At 42.0% G+C, this 25,458-nt stretch overlaps 1 protein-coding gene and 1 pseudogene across 1 annotated transcript in view; both read right to left on the bottom strand.

Annotated features, from left to right (window-relative positions):
• The window catches only part of LOC124755559 (otoferlin-like), a 461,140-nt gene that overhangs the window by 253,266 nt on the left and 182,416 nt on the right, over nucleotides 1-25,458 (bottom strand). Inside the window, exons 9-10 of the mRNA XM_047249045.1 lie at nucleotides 23,558-23,642; nucleotides 5,186-5,342 (exon numbers count right to left, since the gene is read on the bottom strand). Coding sequence (XP_047105001.1) covers nucleotides 5,186-5,342; nucleotides 23,558-23,642 — 242 coding nt within the window. The remainder of the gene's footprint in view (nucleotides 1-5,185; nucleotides 5,343-23,557; nucleotides 23,643-25,458) is intronic.
• Nucleotides 8,930-9,047, bottom strand: LOC124722739 (annotated as a pseudogene).

Below are 25,458 nucleotides of genomic sequence, written 5' to 3'. Positions count from 1 at the left end.
GTTATAGGTGTTTACGTCACTCTAAGCTGAAAATGCATTATTGCACTGTGTCACGCATTGTTTGTCACATTTTGATAATGAGTGTTTACGACCTGTCGCCGCTCGCGGCATGGTTTGCTTTTCTGCGCGCTACCGCGCTTACAATTAAAAAAAATGAAAGAGGAATCGTCTCATTAGCGAAACAATGGCAAGAGTCTGCTATTTGTTGTTACTTACACTGCTGCTTTCTTTGATAATGATAAACAAGAACCAAATAATAGACTGCATATGATAGAAGATGTTCTGAACGAGAGTATGGCGAAAATTTTTTTCCGTTTGAAAATCCTTGGAGACGCCTCTTTAGTACATTACATTCTGCGCAGAAATTAGAGTCATCTTAGATTTAAAAATTCTAGTCAATTGCCGTGCTTCATTTCTGACTGTATCACTATTAGGCATAAGAATAATACGAATATAAACACGACATGATATGTATATTGTTCCGCGTTTGCTGTTGTCTCACTCAAGTTGCGTAGTTTATTAGGCAGACAGGATTTAAATGAGATAGCAGCAAACACGAAAGAATACATGACAAAATGTTTATATTCGTATTATTCTTATGGTGAAGAGAATACTGCATGTGATTCACAATACATAAAAGTTCCTATTAACAACCGCGTCTTCTCACAGGTAGGAAAAAATTCAGAACGTAGAGTTGGCCATATTGACAAATATCCCAGTCTTGCCAGTCGGATTTTCGTAGTACATTGAAATGCTGCTACATTCGAAGATGAACAATACGGAATTTGTATTTACTTCGTTGGATAATGTATGAAAATGCAGTGGCCGACACTCGGGGCGGAGAAAAAAGCTCGTCTTCCACCTTTTTTTAAAATTTATTTACTGACGCAGAGGTTTTGGCGCCAGTATTTATCTTTGTGCCTACAAGGCAACAGGCGTCTGAAGCCAGCGAAATGAGGGATGCTCAACTACCTGATCTACCGATAGATGGCTCTAGCCTCAAGCTACCACGATCCTTTGCGAGTCCAGGCGTCTCGGGTCACGCACAACTACAGGATCAAACGATAGATGACTCTATGGTCACGTTACCATGATCCTTTGCGACACCTGTAATACCGAACGACAAAAAAATTCCAACTCCTGCTCATTCTATAGTCTGATCTATGAATGAGCGCTACAGGTATATTCGACGGCAGAAGTTAGTTGTGGCGGCACCTACCAACATTTTTCAGAACTTCCGCTTACTTTGCACTCGATTCTAAGCCACAGGCGGTGTTTTGGATTACAAAAATCGGAAAAAAATGCGGCTTAAATGAACCGCTGGTGTCTGTGTTTGCTGATGAGTGTTATGTCAGCTGATAAGAGTAAACAAGTAAGTTTATCTGTTTAGCAAAACTCACTTCTATGAATTGTCATTTAAAATAATCGTATATGTTAGCATTTCGTCCCAAAATGATATCAGACAGTTGTCATTAATTATTTTTGTAAAATGTCGATTTTTGATCAATTATCTGCAGCTGTCAAGACTCTTAATCTTAAGTTACGGGTATTAATGTATGAGAATTGTAAACAGGAAGCGAGCTAAGTTTGCCGCTCTAATTTCGGAAACTAGAAATTCGTTTCTCTGTTACCCATACTTTGTAGTCGAGCTATTAATAAAACTAGTAACCGATGTAATATGACTCCCAAAGGTTTGTTTTTCTTTGGGTGCTGTATTGATTCGGGACACCGCGTGTGAGTTATTGTATTAGTAATGTTAGTATAAAGGAAACTGTCAGCAATGTCATCACAGTTAGTTTATATTTGTGTTACATTTGCGTTAATATTTTAGCCAATACGTCTTGCGCAAGCGTTAAAACTAGTGGAGACGTGAATTATAATGGAACCTTCTCTTTTGAGAAAACAATCAGAGACCGCTATGCCAAAAAGTTGTCGCCTTCCTATCATCCTATCCGGTAATTGGAAACTGGCACGCTGCCGGTCTAGTAATGGTGTGGTTCTGAGGCCTGTAGCGATTCGTTACGGAGGGATCCCTTGTGTCTTTACCGCCAACGAATAAGTGCTCTTAGCACTAGTACAGCTGTTTAGCTGATTTCATTTTACTTAAAAGTTTGCTGGAACAACAGGAAAAATTTATCATGAATTCAGTGCAAAAACGAGGACTATATTAACACACAACATGGTGCGCATATTGACATAAAATCACGTTAATACCGATAAATACGTGTTTCGTCTCATCCTTCTCTAAAGCTGTCACTATTGGCTCCTTAGCGACACACCGCACGTCCATCTCCTTCGTGTGCTGTGATCAACGTGACAGAAACTTGGGATTATTGGCTACTGTCGATAGTTTTCTGCACTATCTAATTCACGGAATTTCATGTAATGTGAGCAGCAATTCTAATGTGTAAGAAATGTCTAGCTAATATATCCGAACAGCGGCATCTCAGGTCTGTTGCTGTCTCCATTCACTGAAACGGCAATGATAAGAATGTAAAAAGCGTGCACATGTCGGTAGTGAAGAGCTTAGACGCTATAGTGAAAGCAAAATTGCAGAGATCTACAATATGTCATATAAAAAGGTATATATCATGAAGAATGTCGTTATTACTGGTTCTGATGCTGTTAGAGAACTATTTCCCATTCTCGTTTTATAACAGAAAAAATGCACCCTTTTGCTAAAGCACTTTTTCTTAAATTTTATCTTTGGTTATCTTCTAACTTCCGTCACTTGGAATGCCATTTTTTGTTTCCTGCAACGCACATTAGCAACACATGTGAGTTGACAGTATGTTGGTCTCCTTGCCTGTCATGCTGCGTAACGGGCAGCAAAGCTTTGCAGTTGAGCATAAACAAAAGACGAGGGTCTGTCGAATTCTGTTCCCGGCAGTAAGTGGTCACCACGTCCCCGTGTTCCATTGCATGACTCTTCCCTTGTGGTTTCAGCATCGAGAACGCCACATGAGACCACCTGGAGAGGGCTGGGAGAAAAGTAGATTATTACCTGGATGCCTCCTACATTGTAAATGGAGCTAGATCAGACGCATTTGAAGCAGGTGTATAATCATCTGTTTGTTGATGATAACATCATATGTTTCAGTTATTTAACTTTTACTGCATAGCGAACGTAGGTATAATGGGCAGTCAAATGGAAACGAGACAGATGGGAAATCAGTAAGTAAACTGTAAGCGTAGGCTTCCGCGGCCGTTGTCTTCTTCAATAAAATTCTTCAGGGTATCAGACCGCATCGTCATAATTTAAAATGCGCCAACGTTTCGGCCAGCGTTGCAGCTAGCCTTCATCAGGACCTTACGTTAACTGCTAAATGAACACACTTGGTTCCTTAAATAGCTGCACGAGAAAACCGTGTCGTTACTTGATTGGCTGTAAAAGGAGGAGGAGGAGGGGTGAAAGGTATGCTTTATTGGTCTTTCCTTTATTATCTGTCATTGGCTGAAATAGCTGTTTTCTATTGGTCTTTATATTAATCCACCCCATTGGAGGAGACGGACGAATAGCGAACAGGTGATGGCTGTGACGTCACACTGTTTCCATGCTGTCCAGAAGCCGGCTGCGGCGTGCCATTGCTTTGTGTGCTCGCGACCACTACTGCGGCTCTCCGCGTGTCTGCATGGGCCGCCACGGCTCTGCCGCCGCTCCGTAGCCCTGCTATTGCAGGCAGCCAAGACCTCGGAAGCTTGTACCCGTCCTCTCTATTCATGTTGGCGGGTCTTTTGGCTATTTCTATCGCCTCTCTAATCTTTCTTTTGAAAGTGAGAGGCTGTTTCGCCAGGACGCGGGCTTCTTGAAAAAATATTTAAGGAACCAAGTGTGTTCATTTAGCACTTAACGTAAGGCCCTGATGAAGGCTAGCTGCAACGCTGGCCGAAACGTTGGCGCATTTTAAATTACGACGATGCGGTCTGATACCCTGAAGAATTTTATTGAAGCAGTAAGTAAACTGTTCATAACTTCAAAAGTAGCGGGACCACGTGTAGCCAAGGTTGTTTCGACTACACTGAAAAAGTTTCTCTAGGAGGCCCTTACACATCCTCCAAACGGTCTCGATCTCTCCCCAAAGGATCTCCATATCTTTGAAGCCATGAAGAAAAATATTCATGGGCGCGATTTGCTTTAACGAAGAGCTGCACACCTGGGTACAATCATGGTTCCGTAGGCAACCGCAAACATTTTTCCATGAAGGCATTGGCCGTCTTATCTCACAGTGGGATAAATGTACTGGGTGACAATTATTGAACTGTATGAAATAAAATCGTTATAACTTCTAAATGGTTTGCGTTAGGACATTCAAACGGCACTGTTGGCCGCGGGGTATGATGGGAATTAATATGTGCATTCATGGTTTGGTTTAGCGACGAAGCCCACTTTCATTTGGATGGGTTCGTCAATAAGCAAAACTGGTGCATTTGGGGGACAGATAATCCGCATTTCGCGATCCAAATGTCTCTTCAACCTCATCGAGTGACTGTGTGTTATGCAGTGTCCAGTCACGGAATAATCGATGCGATATTCCTTGATGGCCCGGTGACTTCCGAACGGTACATGAAGGTTTTGGAAGATGATTTCAACCCCATTATCCAAAGTGAGCCTGATTTCGACGAGATGTGGTTCATGCAAGACGGAGCTCGACCCTATTGTAGCAGAAGAGTGTTTCATGTCCTGGAGAAGCATTTTGGGGACCTCATTCTGGCTCTGCGGTACCCAGAGGCCGCTGGCATAAGCCCGGTTGGCCGCCATATTCTCCGGATCTGAACACATGTGACTCCTTTTTGTGGGGCTATATTAAAGAGAAGGTGTACAGCAATAACTTCAAAACCATCGCTCAGTTAAAAACAGCCGTTCCGGAGGTCATCGACAGCATCAATGTTCCGACACTTCAGCGTGTCATGCAGAATCTGGGTCACGTCATCGCCAATGATGGCAGGTACATCGAACATGTCATAACTTAAATCCGAATATATGTAGTGACGTTTACATGTTGAATAAAGTGTGTGCTCGCCGTAGTTTGTAACTAATTTACCTTTTTTCATATAGTTCAATAATTGTCAGCCTTTATTAACAGTTATGGCGATTACTTTTGAAATAATGAAAGTTTACTAACATTTTTCCATTTGTCTCGTTTTCATTCGACAGCCCTTATATCTCACGGCAGAAACTGCTTACGCTTCAATGTCATCTTCGTCTTTCTCACTCTTCGGTGGAACCTTGATGCTGTCACCCTTGCCGATGACAGCAATATCACATTTTAGATATCCCTTAGGCCCGCCAGCAATGTCATCGGGGTCAGTCAACAGCGCCCACTTGTGGTAGAACTGATGATCTGAAACATGTGAATTTCTTTTGTTTATCGCTGTTTCTAGTACCCGTTACAGTCAGTGGTCATGACTCATGCAAGCATCATAGGAATTAGACTTTCTTATGAAACAATACAGAAACTGTATGTCACAAGGAAACGTGCAGATGCGATTCAGGGCGTACCTTTACATCATTTTTATACAAATTTAATACTAATATATACAAATTTAAAACTAATATATCTCCTGTATGTGAAATGGGTTAGGAATTAAGAAAGCAAAATGCACTCAGGAGCCAGAGATCATGCGAGAAATAAATGTGTGCAAATAGGTGCACTAACATGCAGTGAAAGTGCTCATTGTGCTCTTACAGAAAACGGAAACAAAAGGTGAGGTCTTTTTTTTTGTATATGCAGTTGCTGTCTCCAATTCTGTTTTCTCTACCTTGTAATAACAAATGTCTGTCAGGAAGCCAAGTTGACGTCTTTCTTGAAGGAGAGGTGGCAGTTACAGTACTCCAGGTACTTAATCGCAGTTTGCATCACACCAACTCCTTTTCTCACGGACATTTTGTTCAACATCCGTTTTCTCTCCATGCAGTAAAAATGTAATCGCGTGAACTGAGGATACTAGACTCAACAGAAAACTAAAATGCATATGTTCCTCAACTCTGTTACTATGCATCTTCCGTCAATTACACCTAGAAACTGCCACTTAATTAGTCTGTTTTTCTGCTTCGTCTGAATACTGGATCCGGCGGTGTAAGTTTTACAAATAATAATTGCTCTAATAAATTTCCTTCTGACACCGAGACGCCTATAATCCTGAAACAGCAAGAACTTTCGACGAGATACTCTCTAACCATTGCCAAGTAATAATTACTTACTGCACGTACCTGCACAGCTGACGCATTATCGCGAGTTTGTTGGCACTCAGAGCATTGCCATACACGAGTAAAGTGCTATGAATGCTTACCTCGCGACAGCTGGGTCTTGCGCCATTATCGCTTACAGCCGTTTTCTGATATTTAAAATTTTTGCACGTGATACTGTCCCAAAAGACGCTTGAAAGTCTGGCGACAGAGGTACGATCAAAAACGACCGATGATGTTTTCTGGGGCGTGTTCTACTATGGCTTATTTCTAGGCATACCTTGTTCGTTTCAGTATTCTGTAGCTATGTGCTCTGTTTATCCGTCGGAACCGTTCACGCAATCGCACGAAATTTTGTATACGTTTTTAGGTCATAGCATCCCTTAATGGCCTCTGGAGATAAAAGGACATTTGACGAAGACTCAGAGATAGTTTTGATATTTTGTCTGTTGAGAAAGGATTATCTATGCAATCACTGGCCCACAGAACGATAGGAACGCTTAACCGCGGCCCTCGTCAGTGTTAGTCTTGCTGGTGCTGTCCTAAATTACGAGAGAAGCCAGCAGATCATTGTAACTATATTCTCTGAATACTTTCCCTAGGCCAGTAAGTACTTAGATTCTCGGTTCTTGAAATGGTTACAGCTTGTTGTGCTATGGACCTCTGAGTATTGCTTGTCTGTTGCGAATGATGGTGAAAGCATGGACATAAAGATCTCCATGTGTAGGTTTCTTACATACGCTGAGGTTAATACACTCATTGTGTTTACGACGAACTTGGATGTCCATGATGGGCTACGTGCAGGCAGATTATTATGAAGTTCCTCCCAGAACAACTTTCAGCTGTGGGAACAACATTAAGCAACTGGCGAGAGCAAGAGATTACTGTCTTTTGACGTAAATTAGCACCAACGTATTGTAGGGAACGTGAAAATTAATTACCTAAAAGCCCAAAAACTCATTCTGCCAGTAATACATCTTACAAACTGTATGATAGATTTCGGTTCAACGTGAAAAAAAAAATTAACAATAACTATTGGATGTTTTTGTCAGTACAATAAATACTCTCTTGTCACCCGTGTACCATCGAACTACACTGCTGGGCATCAGAATTACTGAGCACTGACGGCATGCAATGCACGGAAAATTTTCATGAATCGTACTACATGCTTGGATATGCGAATGATTAGCACTTCAGCACAACCGCATAAAGAGTAACACCATGTACATTCTGTACATAATGAACCGTTACACAGTGGGTTTTTCATTGATAAATTGCATTTGAATGTTGTTTGTTTATGAAAAGATCGTGTTGTGCTCGTGTAATAAGGAGAAAAGTTCATCAGCACGTGTCGAAATTATACAACAGCAGAATTGTAGCCTATCAAGATAGTTATTGTTCCACCATATTACTGCGTTCGTTTGTCGGGATCCCACAAGTGTCATGGAAATATGAAATCGATGGGTTCAGGAGGACCGTACTAACACCATCCAGGATATCTCAATGCCCCCATTCGAACAAGCGCCCGAGAGGGCGGACCTATTGTTCGCTTGGCAATGCAGAATCGTACAGCCACGTCACATAACTTGAGTCAGGAAATGGGCTCGTTTACAGCCAAGACAAGTGTCCGCACCGAGAGTGCAGGAATATGTGGGGGATCACGGACTGTCAGTGCGGCTAACATTGTTGCGGTTTCCCTTCATCAGCAGAGAAAGGCGCGCCAACAGTGGTGAGCCCAAAATAACACCGGGAGCAGGAGTAAATAGCATGTCGTCTCTTCAGACGAATCTCAGTTCTATGCACAGTATCACCATACACGAATCCGTGTGCGGAGCCTCCGTGGACAACAGACAGACGTTGGTGGACTGCATTCGTCATTGTCACAGCGGCCCAGCACCTGACATGATGCTATGGGATACCAGTGGGTACAAAAGATGATTGTCGCTGCTTCGCATTGTCGACAATTTGTGACGTGTTAACAGTTGTGGCTGAGCTCTGTCTTATAGGTCTCCGTGACGTTAACTTTCAACAAGATAAAGCAAGACCGCATGTTACCCGTACTTTGCTATCCTAGCTCGATTCAGAGGTTCTTAGACTGTTGTCCCGGCCAGGATTTTCTCCGTATCTCCGACTCGTTGAAAACAATTGATCACGGGCTGCCGAGAGACGGGCGCGCCACCTCTCGCCGGCTGTGGCTGCACTGAATGATGTACCCGTACCCGTCATACAAACTAGGTTCCACTCGATACTCAACCGAGTCAGAGCTATTGCTGCTGCCAGTAGTGGAAGACCTACATACAAAATCTTGGGCCCAGCATATCCGTAAATCATTTATAAATGCATTCTTTCTATCGTACTGTATGCACACAAGAATTAAAATTTCGTTATTTGCTATCCTTTCTGGTGCTAAAGTTTTTATACTCATCAGTGCACTTACTCGTGTCACAACCATTGGCTATGGTTACGTCCCGGGTTATACGAAATGCTTAATATTTAGTAAAACGTCAAATACAAAAAAAAAAACTAAACTCTAAACTCCTCCCGAACAGGCCGTGAAGACTCAAAGGTACCGACCAGCCGCCGTGTTATCCTCATCCCATAGGCGGATCTGGATGCGGATTGGAGGGGCAACTGGTCAGCACACCGCTCTCCCGGCCTTATGTCAGTTTCCGAGACCAGAGCCGCTACTTCTCAATCAAGTAGCTCCTCAGTTTGCCTCACAAGAGCTGAGTGCAACCCGCTTGCCAACAGCGCTCGGCAGACTGGATGGTCACCCATCCAAGTGCTAGCCCAGCTCGACAGCGCTTATCTTCGGTGATCTGACGGGAACCGGTGTTACCACTGCAGCAAGGCCGTTGGCAAACGTAAAGTATAGATTTTGCTGTTGGTATTGGAAATCATGGCACACAACATTATCTTGTAACAAATGAGCAGACTGACCGTACTAAAGGCAGAAGCACGACGTAGAAGTAATTAGATACACTCAATGCGAGGTTTGACCCAGCTTTGTGATAGGAGAGAAGGCTTTCTTTTTGGGAAGCTGCCATCTCAGTACCAATTCCGTTACCCACTTCGTGAAAGATTTCGTTTACCATGCATTGGTGGCGTGCAACTTCCGACCGTATTCTGCCGCTGTCACTCGAATCATTGTAAACGCCAACAAACGTGATTAAGTTAGTTTGCCAATGTGTCGAAAGTGTCACAAGGGCAAGGCCAGAATACCTAAAATGCCGGGATAGTTCCTTTGAAAGAGCACGGCCGATTTTCTTCCCCATCCTTCCCCAATCCGATGGGACCGATTACCTCGCTGTCGGACCCCTGCCTCAAACCGACCAACCAACCAGAATACCAAAGATATGCCTTACATCGATATGATGTCTGTTCTTTCGGACATATCCATATAAGCATATAAATCTGGCAATACCGGCCATGACCTTCCCCTTCTGTGTGGATGCACACATATTACCCGAACTCTAACGGGACTTGGTAAGAATGTCTTCCACGAGTAATGAGTGTGTTGGGTAGGGACACTACGAATGTAGTGTGTGGACATACCAGGTGAGAATGTGGATCTAACGGTAGGTGTTCGCGAGACAGTCCCTGCAGTCGCACTGTCCTCTGTGCTCTCGGTGGCTCTGATGGATAGAGCGTCTGCCATGTAAGCAGGAGATCCCGTGTTCGAGTCACGGTCGGGGCACACGTTTTCACCTGTCCCCGTTGACATATATCAACGCCGTCAGCAGCTGAAGGTATTAATATATAATTCTAAAGATATTGTTGTTCTGTCTGCTGAAGCCTTGTAAAGGGGGAACAGTGGTAAATCATATGAGTGTACAACAAACCATATGCGACTGAGATTGCTCCCTCGTTGGCTGAAACATTTCTGGGAAGAAAGTTGACGACGAAAGAATTAAACAACAAATTTTTGTAATTGCGTAGGCTTCCGCGGCCAGAGTCGACATAGAAGTTTTCTGGGCATAGTACCGCGTCATATTGTATAAAACTACTGCTGGTGAAAACCAACGTTTCGGCTACGGTTGCAGCGGCCCTCTTCTGGGTCTGCAACCGTGGTTTTCTCCAGCAGTAGTTTTATACAATGTGACGCGGTACCATACCCAGAAAACTTCTATGTCAACAAATTTTTGACTTCTAGTTTTTCCTGTAGATGTAATTTACGTGGGATAGCTCATATCGGTAATTTATTTCATACTATCTAAACTTAACGTTCCGCAACTGAGAGTGACAGAAAGGCTACATGTCTCTTCCGTGTACCGCACATCAGTAGTTGTCAAATACGTCTGATCTGCCTGCAAAAGTGATAAATATGAATGTAATTATATCACACGGTGAAAAACATGTGTTAACATTCTCGAATTTTTTAGATTTTCATCTTCTAAGGCCCTATTATGAGCTCGTCTTGTTTTACCTATCACGTCACCATTTTTTTTCGCTGCGTTTAGATCTTTAAAGTCAGTTTTTCTCCTGTCTATGTGAAATTTAATTTTCTAAAATTAATCAAAAATGAGAAAGAGTTCTTAAATATTAAGTGTCTATCGGAAATATGAAAATGAACACTTGTTTGAGAAACTTTGAATCAATTTAGCTTATTATGACTTCATATCATTTGCTTATGTCTGATTAAATAAATATATACATCAGACAATACCAGTACACAGTAGGTGAGCATATGATATACGCAAAATAAATTTTACTGTGCATGCAGTTTACAGACGTTTTTCGGCGACTGTTCACAAATGACAGAGAGTGATTTGTTTGATGCGGTTGTTTATCTGTACATACAGTTATCAAAATTTATCGAAAATAATATTCCAAATGACTAGGCTTTCTAAGTGTTATGTAGTGTCTGTGTGTTTGTGTGTGTGTGTGTGTGAGTTCAATACCAATGCACAGATACAATAAGAAAATTATCACTCTCACCTATACTGCCCCTTAAATTGTATTTTTCCTCTTGATTTTGGTAGCAGATCTGTTACTGATCATTTTCCCGTTTGTATACACTATTAAATTAATTCGTGTAAGATCGTCGCACCTCTAACGGCAGTCGTATATAACTTAAAACTGTGATAGAGTAAATTGTGCAGCGCGCTGACGAATGGTATCCACAAACTTGTTAGCAGGCGGTGATCCGAAGTGACGTAGAATTGTAGGATTCGAAACAAGAAGGACGACATTGCAACTTGGCTCGATAACCTTCCTTCGTGAATAAGAGGAAGGTAGTGGAAAATGCTTTGTGCCATTAGATAAGAGACTGAACGTGAATAGCTTCGGACATTTCAGACCGAAATAGTGTACTTGAGGATCAAAAACGAAATTTTTTATTTTGGTCATCAGACTTCTGACTAGTTTGATGCCCCGAATTCCACTCTTGTGCCAGCTTCTTCATTGCAGAGTAGTATTTGCACGCTACATCCTCAGTTATTTATTGAGTGTATTCCAATCTTAGTCTCCGCCTACTCCAATCTCAAGTCTTCCTCTAGTGTTCCCTCTAGCACTATGAAACTCATTCCCTCATGTCCCAACACAAGCCTTATCATCATAAACCTTATCAATCTACCTAATTTTCAACATTCTTCTGTAGCACAACAGTCCATGTTTCACTACCATACAATGCTGTGCTCCGAAGTTACATTTTCAGAAATTCATTCTTCGTGTTAAAGCTGATGTTTGATGTTAGTACACTTCTTTTGGCCACGAATGCCCCCTTTGCCTGTGCTAGTCTTCTTTTTATGGGTTCCCTACTTTTTCCGTCACTTGTTATTTTCTTTCCAAGGTAGCAGTATTTCTTCGGTTTGTAAATTTTGATGTTACGTTTATCGCTAATCTCATTTCAAATGGTTCAAATGGTTCTGAGCACTATGGGACTTAACTTCTGTGGTCATCAGTCCCCTATAACTTAGAACTACTTGAACCTAACTAACCTAAGGACATCACACACATCCATGCCCGAGGCAGGATTCGAACCTGCGACCGTAACGGTTGCGCGGTTCCAGACTGTAGCGCTTAGAACCGCTCTGCCACCCCGGCCGGCGCTAATCTCATTTCCGCTACTCCTTACCGCTTTCGTCTTTCATCAGTTTACCATCTGTTTTTATTCTGTACTCGTTATCTTCTTCACTTCCACTTAGGACAACTATATCATCAGCGAATCTTGTCGCTTATATATCCCACACTAAATCTGATCCCATTCCCGAATCTTTCTTTTATTTCTGTCATGGCTTCTTCGTAACTTAAGCGAGTAGGGTGAAAGACTAGATCCCGGTGGTACATACGTTTAAATCCGAAAACTGTGTTTGGTCTTCTAGTCGTATTGTTCCCTCTTGGTTCTTATACAATTTGTGTATTGCCTGGCTTTACCTAGAGCTTCTCCAGTTTTTCCCAGGATATTGAATATAACCATTATTTTACATTGTCGAACGTTCTTACCAAGTTGAAAAATTCTATGAGCGAACCTTTCTTAAGGTTTTCTTCCATTAACAATCACAATGCCAGAACTGCCTGTCTTGTGCCTTACCTTTCTGAAAGTCAAATTGATCGTCATCTAATAGATACTCGATTTTGTTTTCCAATTTTGTGTATAGTGTTCCTGAAAGCAGTTTGTTTGCATGATCTGTCAAGGTGATTATTTGTTGTTTATCTGCCGTTGTTGTTTTTGAAATTGTGTGGATGATATTTGTTTGAAAGTCCGATGGTATGTCTCCAACCTCATTAATTCTGCATTCCATCTTCAATAGTCGTTTATTTGCCACTTCCCCTATTGATTTTAAATATTTTGAAGGCATCTTATCTGACATTTGAGAACTGGAAGAATAAAACATGACATGTTCGTTGAAATATGTTACGGCTATCACTTGCGAAGTGCTATTGCTAATACGGCCCGTAGTCTCTTACAAGGCCAGGAGACGAGTGCGACAGGAAATCAGTGACGTGTGTGTGTATAGTATTCCAAATGTTACAGAAGAGGGATGTCCAAAGGGTCAGCGAACGTTTGGATTGCATCGGCTAGCAATAGCAGCCAGCCATTTCCACAGATGACACCTGAAACGTCGAGACTCATTCTACAACTACGATAAAAGTAGTTCTCATAGAACACGTCTAGCTGCTGACAAGAACTACGAACTTTCATTGTTATCTGGTAAACGAAGTATCCACCGGAAGCATTTGGTGGAAATACCGACTGCTTCACGTTAGACTGCGAGGTTTTTGTGAGTCTTGAATCGTTTCTGGGACGATTAAATTTGTTCTTATGAGTGGACAGTTTAATTTAGCTATTAAATATGTACCCCAACGTGTTAGTTTGTTAGAATAATGTTTCCCCAGAATAAACGTTATTACACATCCAGAATGAGATTTTCACTCTGCAGCGGAGAGTGCGCTGATATGAAACTTCCTAGCAGATTAAAGCTGTGTGCCAGACCGAGACTCGAACTCTGGACCTTTGCCTTTCGCGGGCAAGTGTCCTACCATCTGGGCTACCCAAGCAAGACTCACGCCCCGTCCTCACAGCTTTACTTCCGCCAATACCTCGTCTCCTACTTTCCAAACTTCACAGAAGCTCTCCTGCGAACCTTGCAGAACTAGCACCCCCGGAAGAAAGGATATTGCGGAGACATGGCTTAGCCGCAGCCTGGGGGATGTTTCGAGAGCTTCTGTGAAGTTTGGAAAGTAGGAGACGAGGTAATGGCGGAAGCAAGGCTGTGAAGATTGGCCGTGAGTCGTGCATGGGTAGGTCAGATGGTGGAGCACTTGTCCGCAAAAGGCAAAGGTCCCGAGTTCGAGTCTCGGTCCGGCACACAGTTTTAATCTGCCAGGAAGTTTCGTTATTACACATGTCTCCGTTTTTTATTTCAGTTGTACGTAAATTATGTGCGTAATAATTATTTGCCTTTCGTAATTTACTCCTATTTCAGTTGTTCTTTTATTTATAACTTCCCATGTTTTCCGCTGTTAAACGTGAAATTTTTGTTACTATCCATGCAAATCGTAATTTTTGCCGGTTGCATTCGCAGATGGACCAGGGAATAGGTATCCGTACGCACGGTCTCGTGTGTGCCTAAATTTACTTCTGAAATGTTTTTTGGGGCGGCGAATGTGTGTGTTTCCAATGAGCAGACTGGCGCTATGTTTCAGGGTTCAGAAACGGCGTCTGTGTCTTATTCATTGTCACAGCCGTAGAAAAGAAAGCTCCATTCGTGCCGTCGTCATGGGTCAATTGCATCTGGAAAATTGTCAGACGAGCAACTTGAGGCCGCCTGACAGCGTTTGTAGCACTCACCAAGAGGACATTTTCACATTTTCAGGTCACCGTACATGACTGCGCGCCCAGATACCACAAAAATGTCAACTACGGGAGCGATATCTTTCACACTCAGTCGGCGATCTTCCAAAACAACTGTCTCTACTCACGTCACCGTGTTACCAGACGGGCTGGTGCTAGTCCCAAATTGTTTTGGTCACGCGACGTTCGACCTTCTTTGAACTGTCACAACCCCGAATGCACATTCTTCCTTCTCTTTCATGACATAACCAACACGTCTCACTCAGCTGGTGATGAATTTCAGTGGGTGTATCATCAACCAAGTGGCGAAAACGAGTGATTGTATACCGTTCTTGTAATGAAAAAGCCGCTATTTCTATTACCATAATCATTTCTCACTCTCATTGCAGCTGCTCGAGTTCGGTGTACCACATAATGCTGCCAGCTATGCCACGCATACACACAATGCTCACATATTTTAAATCAGATCGCATTTTCCTGTCTACTTCCAGTCCTAAAATGAAAATCGGAGACCTTAGGACTGGAACACAGCTCTTATTACCTCAACACAAAAGAAGCGAGGCTGCTTGCGTAACTCAGGAATTGTTTGTCGTGATGTTCTAAACTGATTTTGAGAAAAATTTGTGCAATCATACGTCATGATAAGTAGCTTCTTAACAATGCGAGTCGTTTCGCTTACAGAGTCTCTCTCTACCGTATGTAGTGAATGTCCGCCATTCTCAACATTTTCTCATGAGTGCATCACTTTGTCTGGGATTAAATTTGGTGTCCCTTTCGACTTGTTCAGTGGAGTACCCACTGTTCCCCGGAAAGCATTCAATGTGTTCCATAAATATTGTTATAGCAGGTACACCAAATAGCTGCTTATACACTCCTGGAAATGGAAAAAAGAACACATTGACACCGGTGTGCCAGACCCACCATACTTGCTCCGGACACTGCGAGAGGGCTGTACAAGCAATGATCACACGCACGGCACAGCGGACACACCAGGAACCGCGGTGTTGGCCGTCGAATGGCACTAGCTGCGCAGCATTTGTGCACCGCCGCCGACAGTGTCAGCCAGTTTGCCGTGGCATACGGAGCTCCATCGCAGTCTTTAACACTGGTAGCATGCCGCGACAGCGTGGACGTGAACCGCATGTGCAGTTGACGGACTTTGAGCGAGGGCGTATAGTGGGCATGCGGGAGGCCGGGTGGACGTACCGCCGAATTGCTCAACACGTGGGGCGTGAGGTCTCCACAGTACATCGATGTTGTCGCCAGTGGTCGGCGGAAGGTGCACGTGCCCGTCGACCTGGGACCGGACCGCAGCGACGCACGGATGCACGCCAAGACCGTAGGATCCTACGCAGTGCCGTAGGGGACCGCACCGCCACTTCCCAGCAAATTAGGGACACTGTTGCTCCTGGGGTATCGGCGAGGGCCATTCGCAACCGTCTCCATGAAGCTGGGCTACGGTCCCGCACACCGTTAGGCCGTCTTCCGCTCACGCCCCAATGTCGTGCAGCCCGCCTCCAGTGGTGTCGCGACAGGCGTGAATGGAGGGACGAATGGAGACGTGTCGTCTTCAGCGATGAGAGTCGCTTCTGCCTTGGTGCCAATGATGGTCGTATGCGTGTTTGGCGCCGTGCAGGTGAGCGCCACAATCAGGACTGCATACGACCGAGGCACACAGGGCCAACACCTGGCATCATGGTGTGGGGAGCGATCTCCTACACTGGCCGTACACCACTGGTGATCGTCGAGGGGACACTGAATAGTGCACGGTACATCCAAACCGTCATCGAACCCATCGTTCTACCATTCCTAGACCGGCAAGGGAACTTGCTGTTCCAACAGGACAATGCACGTCCGCATGTATCCCGTGCCACCCAACGTGCTCTAGAAGGTGTAAGTCAACTACCCTGGCCAGCAAGATCTCCGGATCTGTCCCCCATTGAGCATGTTTGGGACTGGATGAAGCGTCGTCTCACGCGGTCTGCACGTCCAGCACGAACGCTGGTCCAACTGAGGCGCCAGGTGGAAATGGCATGGCAAGCCGTTCCACAGGACTACATCCAGCATCTCTACGATCGTCTCCATGGGAGAATAGCAGCCTGCATTGCTGCGAAAGGTGGATATACACTGTACTACTGCCGACATTGTGCATGCTCTGTTGCCTGTGTCTATGTGCCTGTAGTTCTGTCAGTGTGATCATGTGATGTATCTGACCCCAGGAATGTCTCAATAAAGTTTCCCCTTCCTGGGACAATGAATTCATGGTGTTCTTATTTCAATTTCCAGGAGTGTAGTAAGTAACCCTTATTTACGACAGACTGTTTCGGCTTGGTTGACATTTTCAAGTACCTGCAGTTACAATATTGGTGAGAACAGGTATGGATTCAATTGTCATTGCCGCGCGTGATTAGCCGAGCGGTCTATGGGGCGCTGCAGTCATGGACTGTGCGGCTGATCCTGGCGGAGGTTCGACTCCTCCCTCAGGCATGGGTGTGTGTGTTTGTCCTTAGGATAATTTAGGTTAAGTAGTGTGTAGGCTTAGGGACTGATGACCTTAGCAGTTAAGTCCCATAAGATTTCACACATTTGAACACACACATTGTCATTCATATGAAAGTATCTGTCTTGTACTCACATCTAGATTGATTGGACGTCCATATTGCGTCGTTAGTGGACCGTTTTGTAACTGTGGCTGCATTTATAAGATCGTAAATGGCTTCTAGATGTTGAAATTAAATGTTAAGTACGGCGTGACAGCAGTTTGACAGTTCCACTCTTATGACGCTGTATGTTTACAAGGTTGTGCTGATGAACAACGATCTTATTCGATTAACTAAAAATTATTACGATTATCTTTGGTTGTTGCGTATGTTACTTCCAATTTATCCATTGTTTTGTGCTAAAAGTTCAATAACGTTTTTAAGATAGTACTTGTGTCTAAATTCCGTATGTTCGTTTTTTGTGGGTATTTTCTCGTGTAGATATAAATTTCTAATTCCTCAAGAACGTTCATTGCAAAACCTTTCGGTATTCTGTGCAGAATCTGTAGTGTATTTTCGATTGTATCAGCAGTGTGATTTTGATTTTTCAAATATAGATAGAAGCTCGACTGATTATATTCGCTCTTTCTAGTGTGTTCTTTATATCCTACGTTGAAATTTCTTCATGTTTGGCCAATGTAAGAGCTATTACAGCTGCCACATGTGATTTTATATATGCTTGGGTTATCTTATTTCGATGTTCTAATGATGGCAGAACGTAATTTTACTGATAGGTTATTATTGGTCCGAAAGCTTAGTTGAATATTTACGGCTTTAAAACGTGCATTAATTCTGTTGGAGATTCTGCCAACGTAGACTGTTGGTACGTTTCTTATTTTCTGTGACGGTTACGTTTCTCAAGTTAGGCGTATCTCTTTATGTATTGTGTTGTGCTTTGATATTTTACATTTCTAATACAATTTTGTGATTATGTTGGGGTCAAAATCATTTGTATAGGTTATATAACAAAGTGTGTTAAGGTCTTCTTGAATTGCTGGTTTTTATAATGGGAGGTTACTTAATCTACTAATCATTGAACGGAAAAATGCTAGTTTATGAGACACTGGGTAACAGGAATTGGCATTTATAATATTGTCAGAAGTGGTGTTCTTTCTATAGATATCAAATGTATGACGATTATTATTTTTGCCAATTGTGAGATCTAGAAAGTTAATTGTGTTGTCTTTCTGTTTCCACTGTGAATTTAATTTTAGGGTGCAGTTGGTTGAATTTTTGGTGGATGTTTTCGATATCTGCGTGGCTGTCATCTAACAACATGAGGTTATCATCTACATACCTAAAATAGTATAGAATTTGGCTGAGAGTAGGCCAATCTGAGTTAAGGAACTGTTCCTTAAATAGTCCCAGGTACTGGCGCATCGCATTCTCTGAGGCGGAATTTGGGGATCATGCCAGCATTTACCTAAACGAGCGTGGGAAACCGCCTAAAAACCACACTCAGGCTACTTGGCGTACCACGTAATACTCTCTAAGCCGGCACGCAGATTCGATCCGGGTTCGCTCACTTCCCCATAACGCAGTCAATCGGGCTGCGCGTTGCGCTATACGAGCAGACAAACGTTCCAGTCCATTGTAGCTTGGAATGTCAACTTTGCTCGTGATGAGCACGCCCAGGAAAGGTAGCTGCTATTCGTATTCTGACATTATTGTGAACTGGAAGCTAGGAACCAGGAGCCAATATGCTACAGGCAGTCTATTAGTGGCACTGTCGAGAATAAAGAAATGTTATCAAAACTGATTAGGTTTTCATGTGCGATAGCGATCAGTTTTCCTCGTTATCTGTGAATTTTCCCATTTCATCGTGTCTCTCGCATAGGCAGCCATAATAGGTGGCCACATGGTTTTTGTTGTATATCCAGCGGCGAACCGGGAGCGCTTGCCGGTGGTACTGGAACTAGTCACCCAAAAAAGTCTACATACATTGGAAATATCTTGAACCTTGTAGCTACAAACAGACCGGACGTTATCAGCAATGTCAGTATAGAAACGGGGATTAGCGATCATGATGTCATTATAGCAACTATGGTTACGAAAGTTAATAAATCAGTCAATAAGAGTGTTTCTGCTAGATACAGCAGATAATCAGTTGTTAGCATCTCACTTAGTCAGTGGATTGACATCACTTACTTCCAGTAACACGGACGTAGAGGAATTATTGGCAGAGTTTAAGCAGATTGTAAATCGTGGTCTGGAGAGTTAAGTGCTTAGTAAGTGGATAAAGGATGGGAAAGATCCATCATGGTTTAATAGCTGAATTTGGAAGATGCTGAGAAAGCAGAGACTGACGCACTCTCGAGTCAAAAGGAAACGCAAAAATGACAACAAGCGGAGATTAGAAGAGATTCGTGCATCTGTGAAAAGATGTATGTGCGAAGCATACAACAACTGCCACCGTCACACCTTAGCAAAATATCTGGCAGAGAACCCGAAAAAATTTCGGTCCTATGTAAAAGTGCTAAGATGATCTAATGGTTCCATTCAATCCCTTGTTGCCCAGACCCTTCTGGGAGTTGAAGGTAGCAAAACGAAAGCCGAAGTTTTAAATTTCGTTAAAATGGTCCTTCACACAGGACTAACGTGCACACATACCGTCATTTGAGCATCGGATGGACTCCCGAATGGACGACATAGTAATGAGAATCCCTGGCGTAGGGAAACAAATGAAAGATTTGAAAGCAAATAAATCATGAGGTCCGGATGGAATCCGAATTCGATTTTACAAAGAGTACCTTACACATTGGCCCCTTTAGCTAGCCTGCATTTATCATGAATCTCTCGCTCAGTTCAAAGTCCCAAGTGACTGGAAAAAAGCGCAGTTGATTCCAATGTATAAGAAGGATAAAAAAACAAACCCGCAAAATTAAAGATCAATACCCATAACTTCGGTTTGCTGCAGAATCCTTGAACATATTCTCAGCTGAAATATAATAAACTTTCTTGAGACTGAGAAGCTTATGTCCACAAATCATAACTGTTTTAGAAAGCATCTCTCGTGCGAAACTCAGTTTGCCCGTTTCTCACGTGATATTCTGCGAACTATGGCTGAAAGACTCCATATTTCTAGAATTTCGGAAAGCATTTGAGACGGTGCCCCATTGCAGGCTGTCAACGAAGATACGAGCATACGGAATAAGTTCACAGATATGTGAGTGGCTCGAAGGCTTCTTAAGTAGTAGATCCTAATATGTTGTACTCGATGACGAGTATTCATCAGAGACGAGGATACCGTCAGGAGTGCCCCAGGGAAGTGGGATAGGACCGTTGTTGTTCTCTATATACACAAATGATGGCGGACAGGGTGGGCGGCAATCTGCGGTTGTTTGATGATAATGCTGTGGTGTACGGTGCCGTGTCGAAGTTGAGTGACTGCAGGAAGATACATAACGACGTAAACAAAATTTATAGTTAGTACGACGAATGACAGGTAGCTCTAAATGTGCGAAAATGTAAGTTAATGCGGATGAGCAGGAAGACGAACATGTAATGTTCGTCTACAGTTCTACAGTATTACTAGCGTCGTGAACGGAGAGTCAAGTCGTTTAAATATCTGAGCGTAACGTCGCAAAGCCATATGAAATGGAACAAGCGTGTGAGAACTGTGGTAGGGAAGGTTTATCGGAAGAATTTTAGAAAAGTGTGGTTCATCTGTAAAGGAGGTCACATATAGGACACTATTGTGATCTATTCTTGGATAATGTTCGAGTGTTTGGGATCTGCACCAGATCTGACTGAAGGAAGACATCGAAGCAATTCAGAGGCGGGCTGCTACACTTGTTACCAGTGGGTTTGAACAACGTGCAAATGTTACGGAGACGCTTCAAGAACTCAAATTGGAATGCCTGGAGGGAAGATGACGTTATTTAGAGGAGTAATATTGAGAAAATTTAGAGAAGCATCATTTGGAGCCCACTGCCGAACGGTCCTACTGCCGATAAAGTACATTTCGCATAAGGACCACGAAGATGAGATACAAGAAATTAGGGCTCATATGGAGGCATAGATAGTGGTTTCCCTCGCTCTACTTGCGAGTGAAGAGGAAAGGAAACGACTGGTAGTGGTACAGGGTACCCTCCACCACGCACCGAAATGTGGCTTGCGGATAGTCTATGTAGATGTAGATGTAATGCAATGTCATAATTGTGGGCTTGTGGTCTCTTATATAAGGGAGATGGCAGATTATTTGTGTTACGCATGTTCTTTGTGTCCCACAGAGGCAAGACTCCTTGTTCGGCTCATTTCTATTTTGTATTATCTACCTTGATAGACCTGCGTTAAGCTGACCGTTCCTTCTCGAATGCAAAAGCTTGCTTATCTTCTGCTCACGCTTTTCGGCATTCATGATTACGGTTCCTTTCTTTAGCAGCTTATATAATCTTGTCGATGTTAATGGTCTTGGCAGTCTGTTGCATATGTACAATACATTAAAATAACATGCTGGATGTTTCGTGACCAATTTCAGAAGGAGGAGCGAGGATCGTCGCTTCAGTGTTGGGGTTAATGCCGTCGGAAGTAGAATTCTGTGGCCATTGTGACCAAGTTCGCTCTTTTTCAAACGTTGGCAGAGTCCTCGGGATGTTCAATTTCTTAGGTCGACAACAGGTAGCACTTCGTCGATTTTTTTTTCTGTAACCTCCAAACTCCTTTTTTCACAAAGTATTGTGTAATAGATAGTTTCGTCTATGGCTCTGGGTGAAACCCATTCGCCGTCACTGAGGATTTATTAATCGTTCCAGAACTGTGTCTGAACACACCACACTCAATTCTTTTCCAGGTAGAGAGCTGTCTAAAACAGTAGCGAAGTTGAAACTTTCTGGAAGATTAAAACTGTGTACTTGATCGAGACTAGAACTCGGGACCTTTGCCTTGCGCTCGTAAGGGCTCTATCAACTAAGCTCTCAAAACACGACGCAGAACTTCTCCTCACAGCTTTGCTTCTGCCAGTATCTCGTCTACTACCTTCCAAACTTCTCAGATGTTCTCCGAAAAAACTTGCTGGACTAGCATTACTGGAAGAAAGGATATTGCGGAGATATGGCTTAGCCACAACCTGGGGGGTGATGTTTCCAGAATCTTCACTCTGCAGCGGAGTGTGCGCTGATATGAAACATCCTGCCTGATTAGAACTGTGTGCCGGACCGAGGCTCCAACTTCGAACCTTTGCCCCCAAGACGGCAGACATTTGCCATAGTGCCTATTTCTAGCACATTAACATTTATTTTACATAAGATGTTTGGTGCAGTCTTACATCTGCAGTAATGAAATATGTACAGAGTTTCATTTAGGCTGAGTATTTCATTTAATGCGATAGTCTGATAAGAAAATACTAATCATTTGCTAAATATGCTTATATGTGGTTGTTGTAAATCAATATACTTGATGACAGCTATCCAGGTAGCAAAAACTATTTACAATACGCAGGGAGTAAGCAACTTTACTACTGGTTTTCTAGTAGTCTAACTGCATGCCATCACTACATTGTGACTGGCAATATGGATCAATTATATTCCCTGCTTTCAAAGCTAAATGTTTCATCTCAGAAATGCACAGGTACTTCGAAACTTTTATAACCAAATGTTGAACCATAATATCATGTATTTCATTTCTCTTTCAGGGTATTTGACACAATATTCTATCAGTTTTATGAACAATTTTTAATTATGAGATTGAAGCTACGATGGCGACTTAAAGTACACGAGAAAATTTTTGTGGGATTTTAGCTAATTTGGATTAATGGGTTATTTTTACAGCAAAGTCAATAAAGCAAAGGGATTTTAACGAAAAATCATTAAAAGACACTAAATTGAAGTTCGTGCTCAGTCATGTCATTCGTTTCCTATGTTCATTGTGCAAAAAATATGTCAAGCTAGTGCCAAGTAGTGGAAAAAAAATCATGATCTTCGGCTTCTTAAACGTCATACAAATAATGACTGATGTTTTTTGATTGTGTAGTTTTCATAATTAACGTTATTTGAAGCAAATACTGAACTAACTGCTGTTTATGCTCTGTGTAAACATTTTAATACACTCAAAAGGCTTTGGTTTACTATAATGAAGTTTGTGGTCAGTCACGTCACTCGTTTCCTACGCTCATGGTGCAAAAAATACGTCAAGCAGTAGAAAAAAATTGTGAACTTAGACTTCTTAAACACTATAAAAAATGTCTTACGTTTTTTGATTGAGTAGCTTTCATAATTAACGTTATTTGAAGTAAATACTGAACTAACAGCTGTTTACGCTGCGTGTAAACATTTTATTACAGTTTTAAGTCTTTGGTTTAATGTGTTTGACAGCAGCAAGTTTTATACCTTGGTGGATTTACTTTAGTGGAGGCGGTAGGCTTGAATTCCGTTTCAACTTTTACATAACACGAAGAAATTTTAAAATGTATCTGGGGAGTTAATTTTGATTAGTCTCCGTTTTTTCAAAAAATATTTCTGGAAGCAGAGAATACAAATTGTTCCTTTCTTGTTATGCACATGGCGAAGATGTAGCAATGCACAGCAGCATGCCTACCTGGCTGTGCCCATACGGTCGCCACATCTAACTTAAAGCTTCCCAACATTTTGTTGGATCTGAGAATGTTCCTTGATTGTAGAACCTGTGATAGTTAGAAAATTATACCTTAAAATGTGGGAGGAAAAGAATAAAAAACAAAATAGTAAAAAGTTCGAAAATAAAAATGAAAGTGCACAATTCCTGAATAAGAAAGAGTAATTGCAAATGTGACAACAGAGAATTCTGACTGTGGGATAAGTCTAAAGTAACATTCCAGTTACGTATCAGTAAGTATAGATAATGCCAGGTTATGGAATCAGTTGCTGCAGTTATTATTAAGTTGTGTTACAGAAGATAAAACTGGTTTTCCCACATTCATTTTGTCTCTGTTGTCACATTTTCAATATATTGGCTTCTTGGTATACCAGGTGCATCATAGACTGTCTTCACATCAATCTTGAAAGCACCCACAACTGTTCCTGAGCACAATAATTTTCTAGAATGCAATACCTAAAAAAGAAACATAAAACATATGTGAATGCACATATAACATGATGTTATGCATATTTTAAAATAAGTTTTTGCTGTGACTTTACTAGCTCCGTTAATGCTCCAAAGATGCTCTGAAATACACGATATTTAGATGAGCACTGTTCTCTACAAGCACTGCAAACTACCTTCTTTTTGTATGTAGTAGTAGAAAATATATATTTTGCGATGAATACTACATTAAGGTGATGTATGAACTATGAAAAATTTTCATCGTTATCACTCGTAAAATGAATTCATTAGTAGATACATAATTTCAAGTCTCTTTTTCCCTTTAGCAGTATAAAAAACGCTTATGCATAGAAATATTATTTCTGTAAATTTCGATTTCACGTAAGAGAGTTACCTTAATTACTGCTGGCCTCGAACTACATCTGAACATCGAATGTAACAGAAGTTAATTTAGTAAACAGTTTTCTCTGAGGATTAAAACAATAAGGATGCTAAGTTTCCAAAAGTTCATTTTCCAACCACAGGCGTGTGTAATCGGAAGTTAACATCAGTTGAGTCCTGAGATAACAGTTTAACTTTTTAAAAGTTCAGATAAGAACTAAGGATATAAAATTTGCTTGATTATATCATTATTATATATAGGGTGATTCCGTGGTGATGTTAGAGGCTTACAGGGATGATAGGAAAGGGTAACTGTATGAATTTGAACTAATGACCGTGGTGAGGAAACGACTGAGTCGAAAGTTACAAGCTAAAATCATTCTGCTACCTCTGACAGTGATCATTTTCTGCTTCAAGCTCTTTGTTTTCCAGATTTTGGGAGGAGGAAGTATGGACTATTACAAGAAAAAAGTACAGTAAATAAGGGCTCTAACGAGCACACCTTAAGAGCTATAAACAGTTGTTCATCTTAGCTACTCTTAAGAAGCACATCTCTTCTACTGAACAAGCGCTCATAGCTCTAAAAGTATACATTTTAGAGCCCATGTTTACCGGCAGTTTTTTCTTGTTCTGGTCCATACTACCTCCTCCCAAAATATGGAACCAAAAAGCTTGCAGTAAAATAGATCCACTGCGAGAGGTATGAGAACCATTTTTGCTTGCAAGTTTTGACTCGGTTGTTTCTGGACCGGAGTCTTTTATCTCAAATTGTTACATTTACCCTTGTCCGTCATCCCTGGAAGTTTGTAACATCGTCATGAAATCACCCTGTTTATTGTACATAAAAAGCATAATATCTTGTATTCATACATTTAAATGCATTTGAGAAGTGATGATTGTTGGAGTGAACATTAGGCTGAAGTTCACTCTGGCATCTTAATTACCTAACATACTCCCTTTGGCTATATCTAACATAAATATACCTTTTCACGTATACATAATTTGTGCTGACCTGTAAATATGAGTATAGTTTTACA

Source organism: Schistocerca piceifrons, chromosome 1, assembly GCF_021461385.2.
Source record: "Schistocerca piceifrons isolate TAMUIC-IGC-003096 chromosome 1, iqSchPice1.1, whole genome shotgun sequence".
NCBI lineage: Eukaryota > Metazoa > Arthropoda > Insecta > Orthoptera > Acrididae > Schistocerca > Schistocerca piceifrons.
The sequence above is the reverse complement of the archived record's forward strand: the minus strand, read 5'-3'. Positions and strand labels throughout refer to the sequence as shown.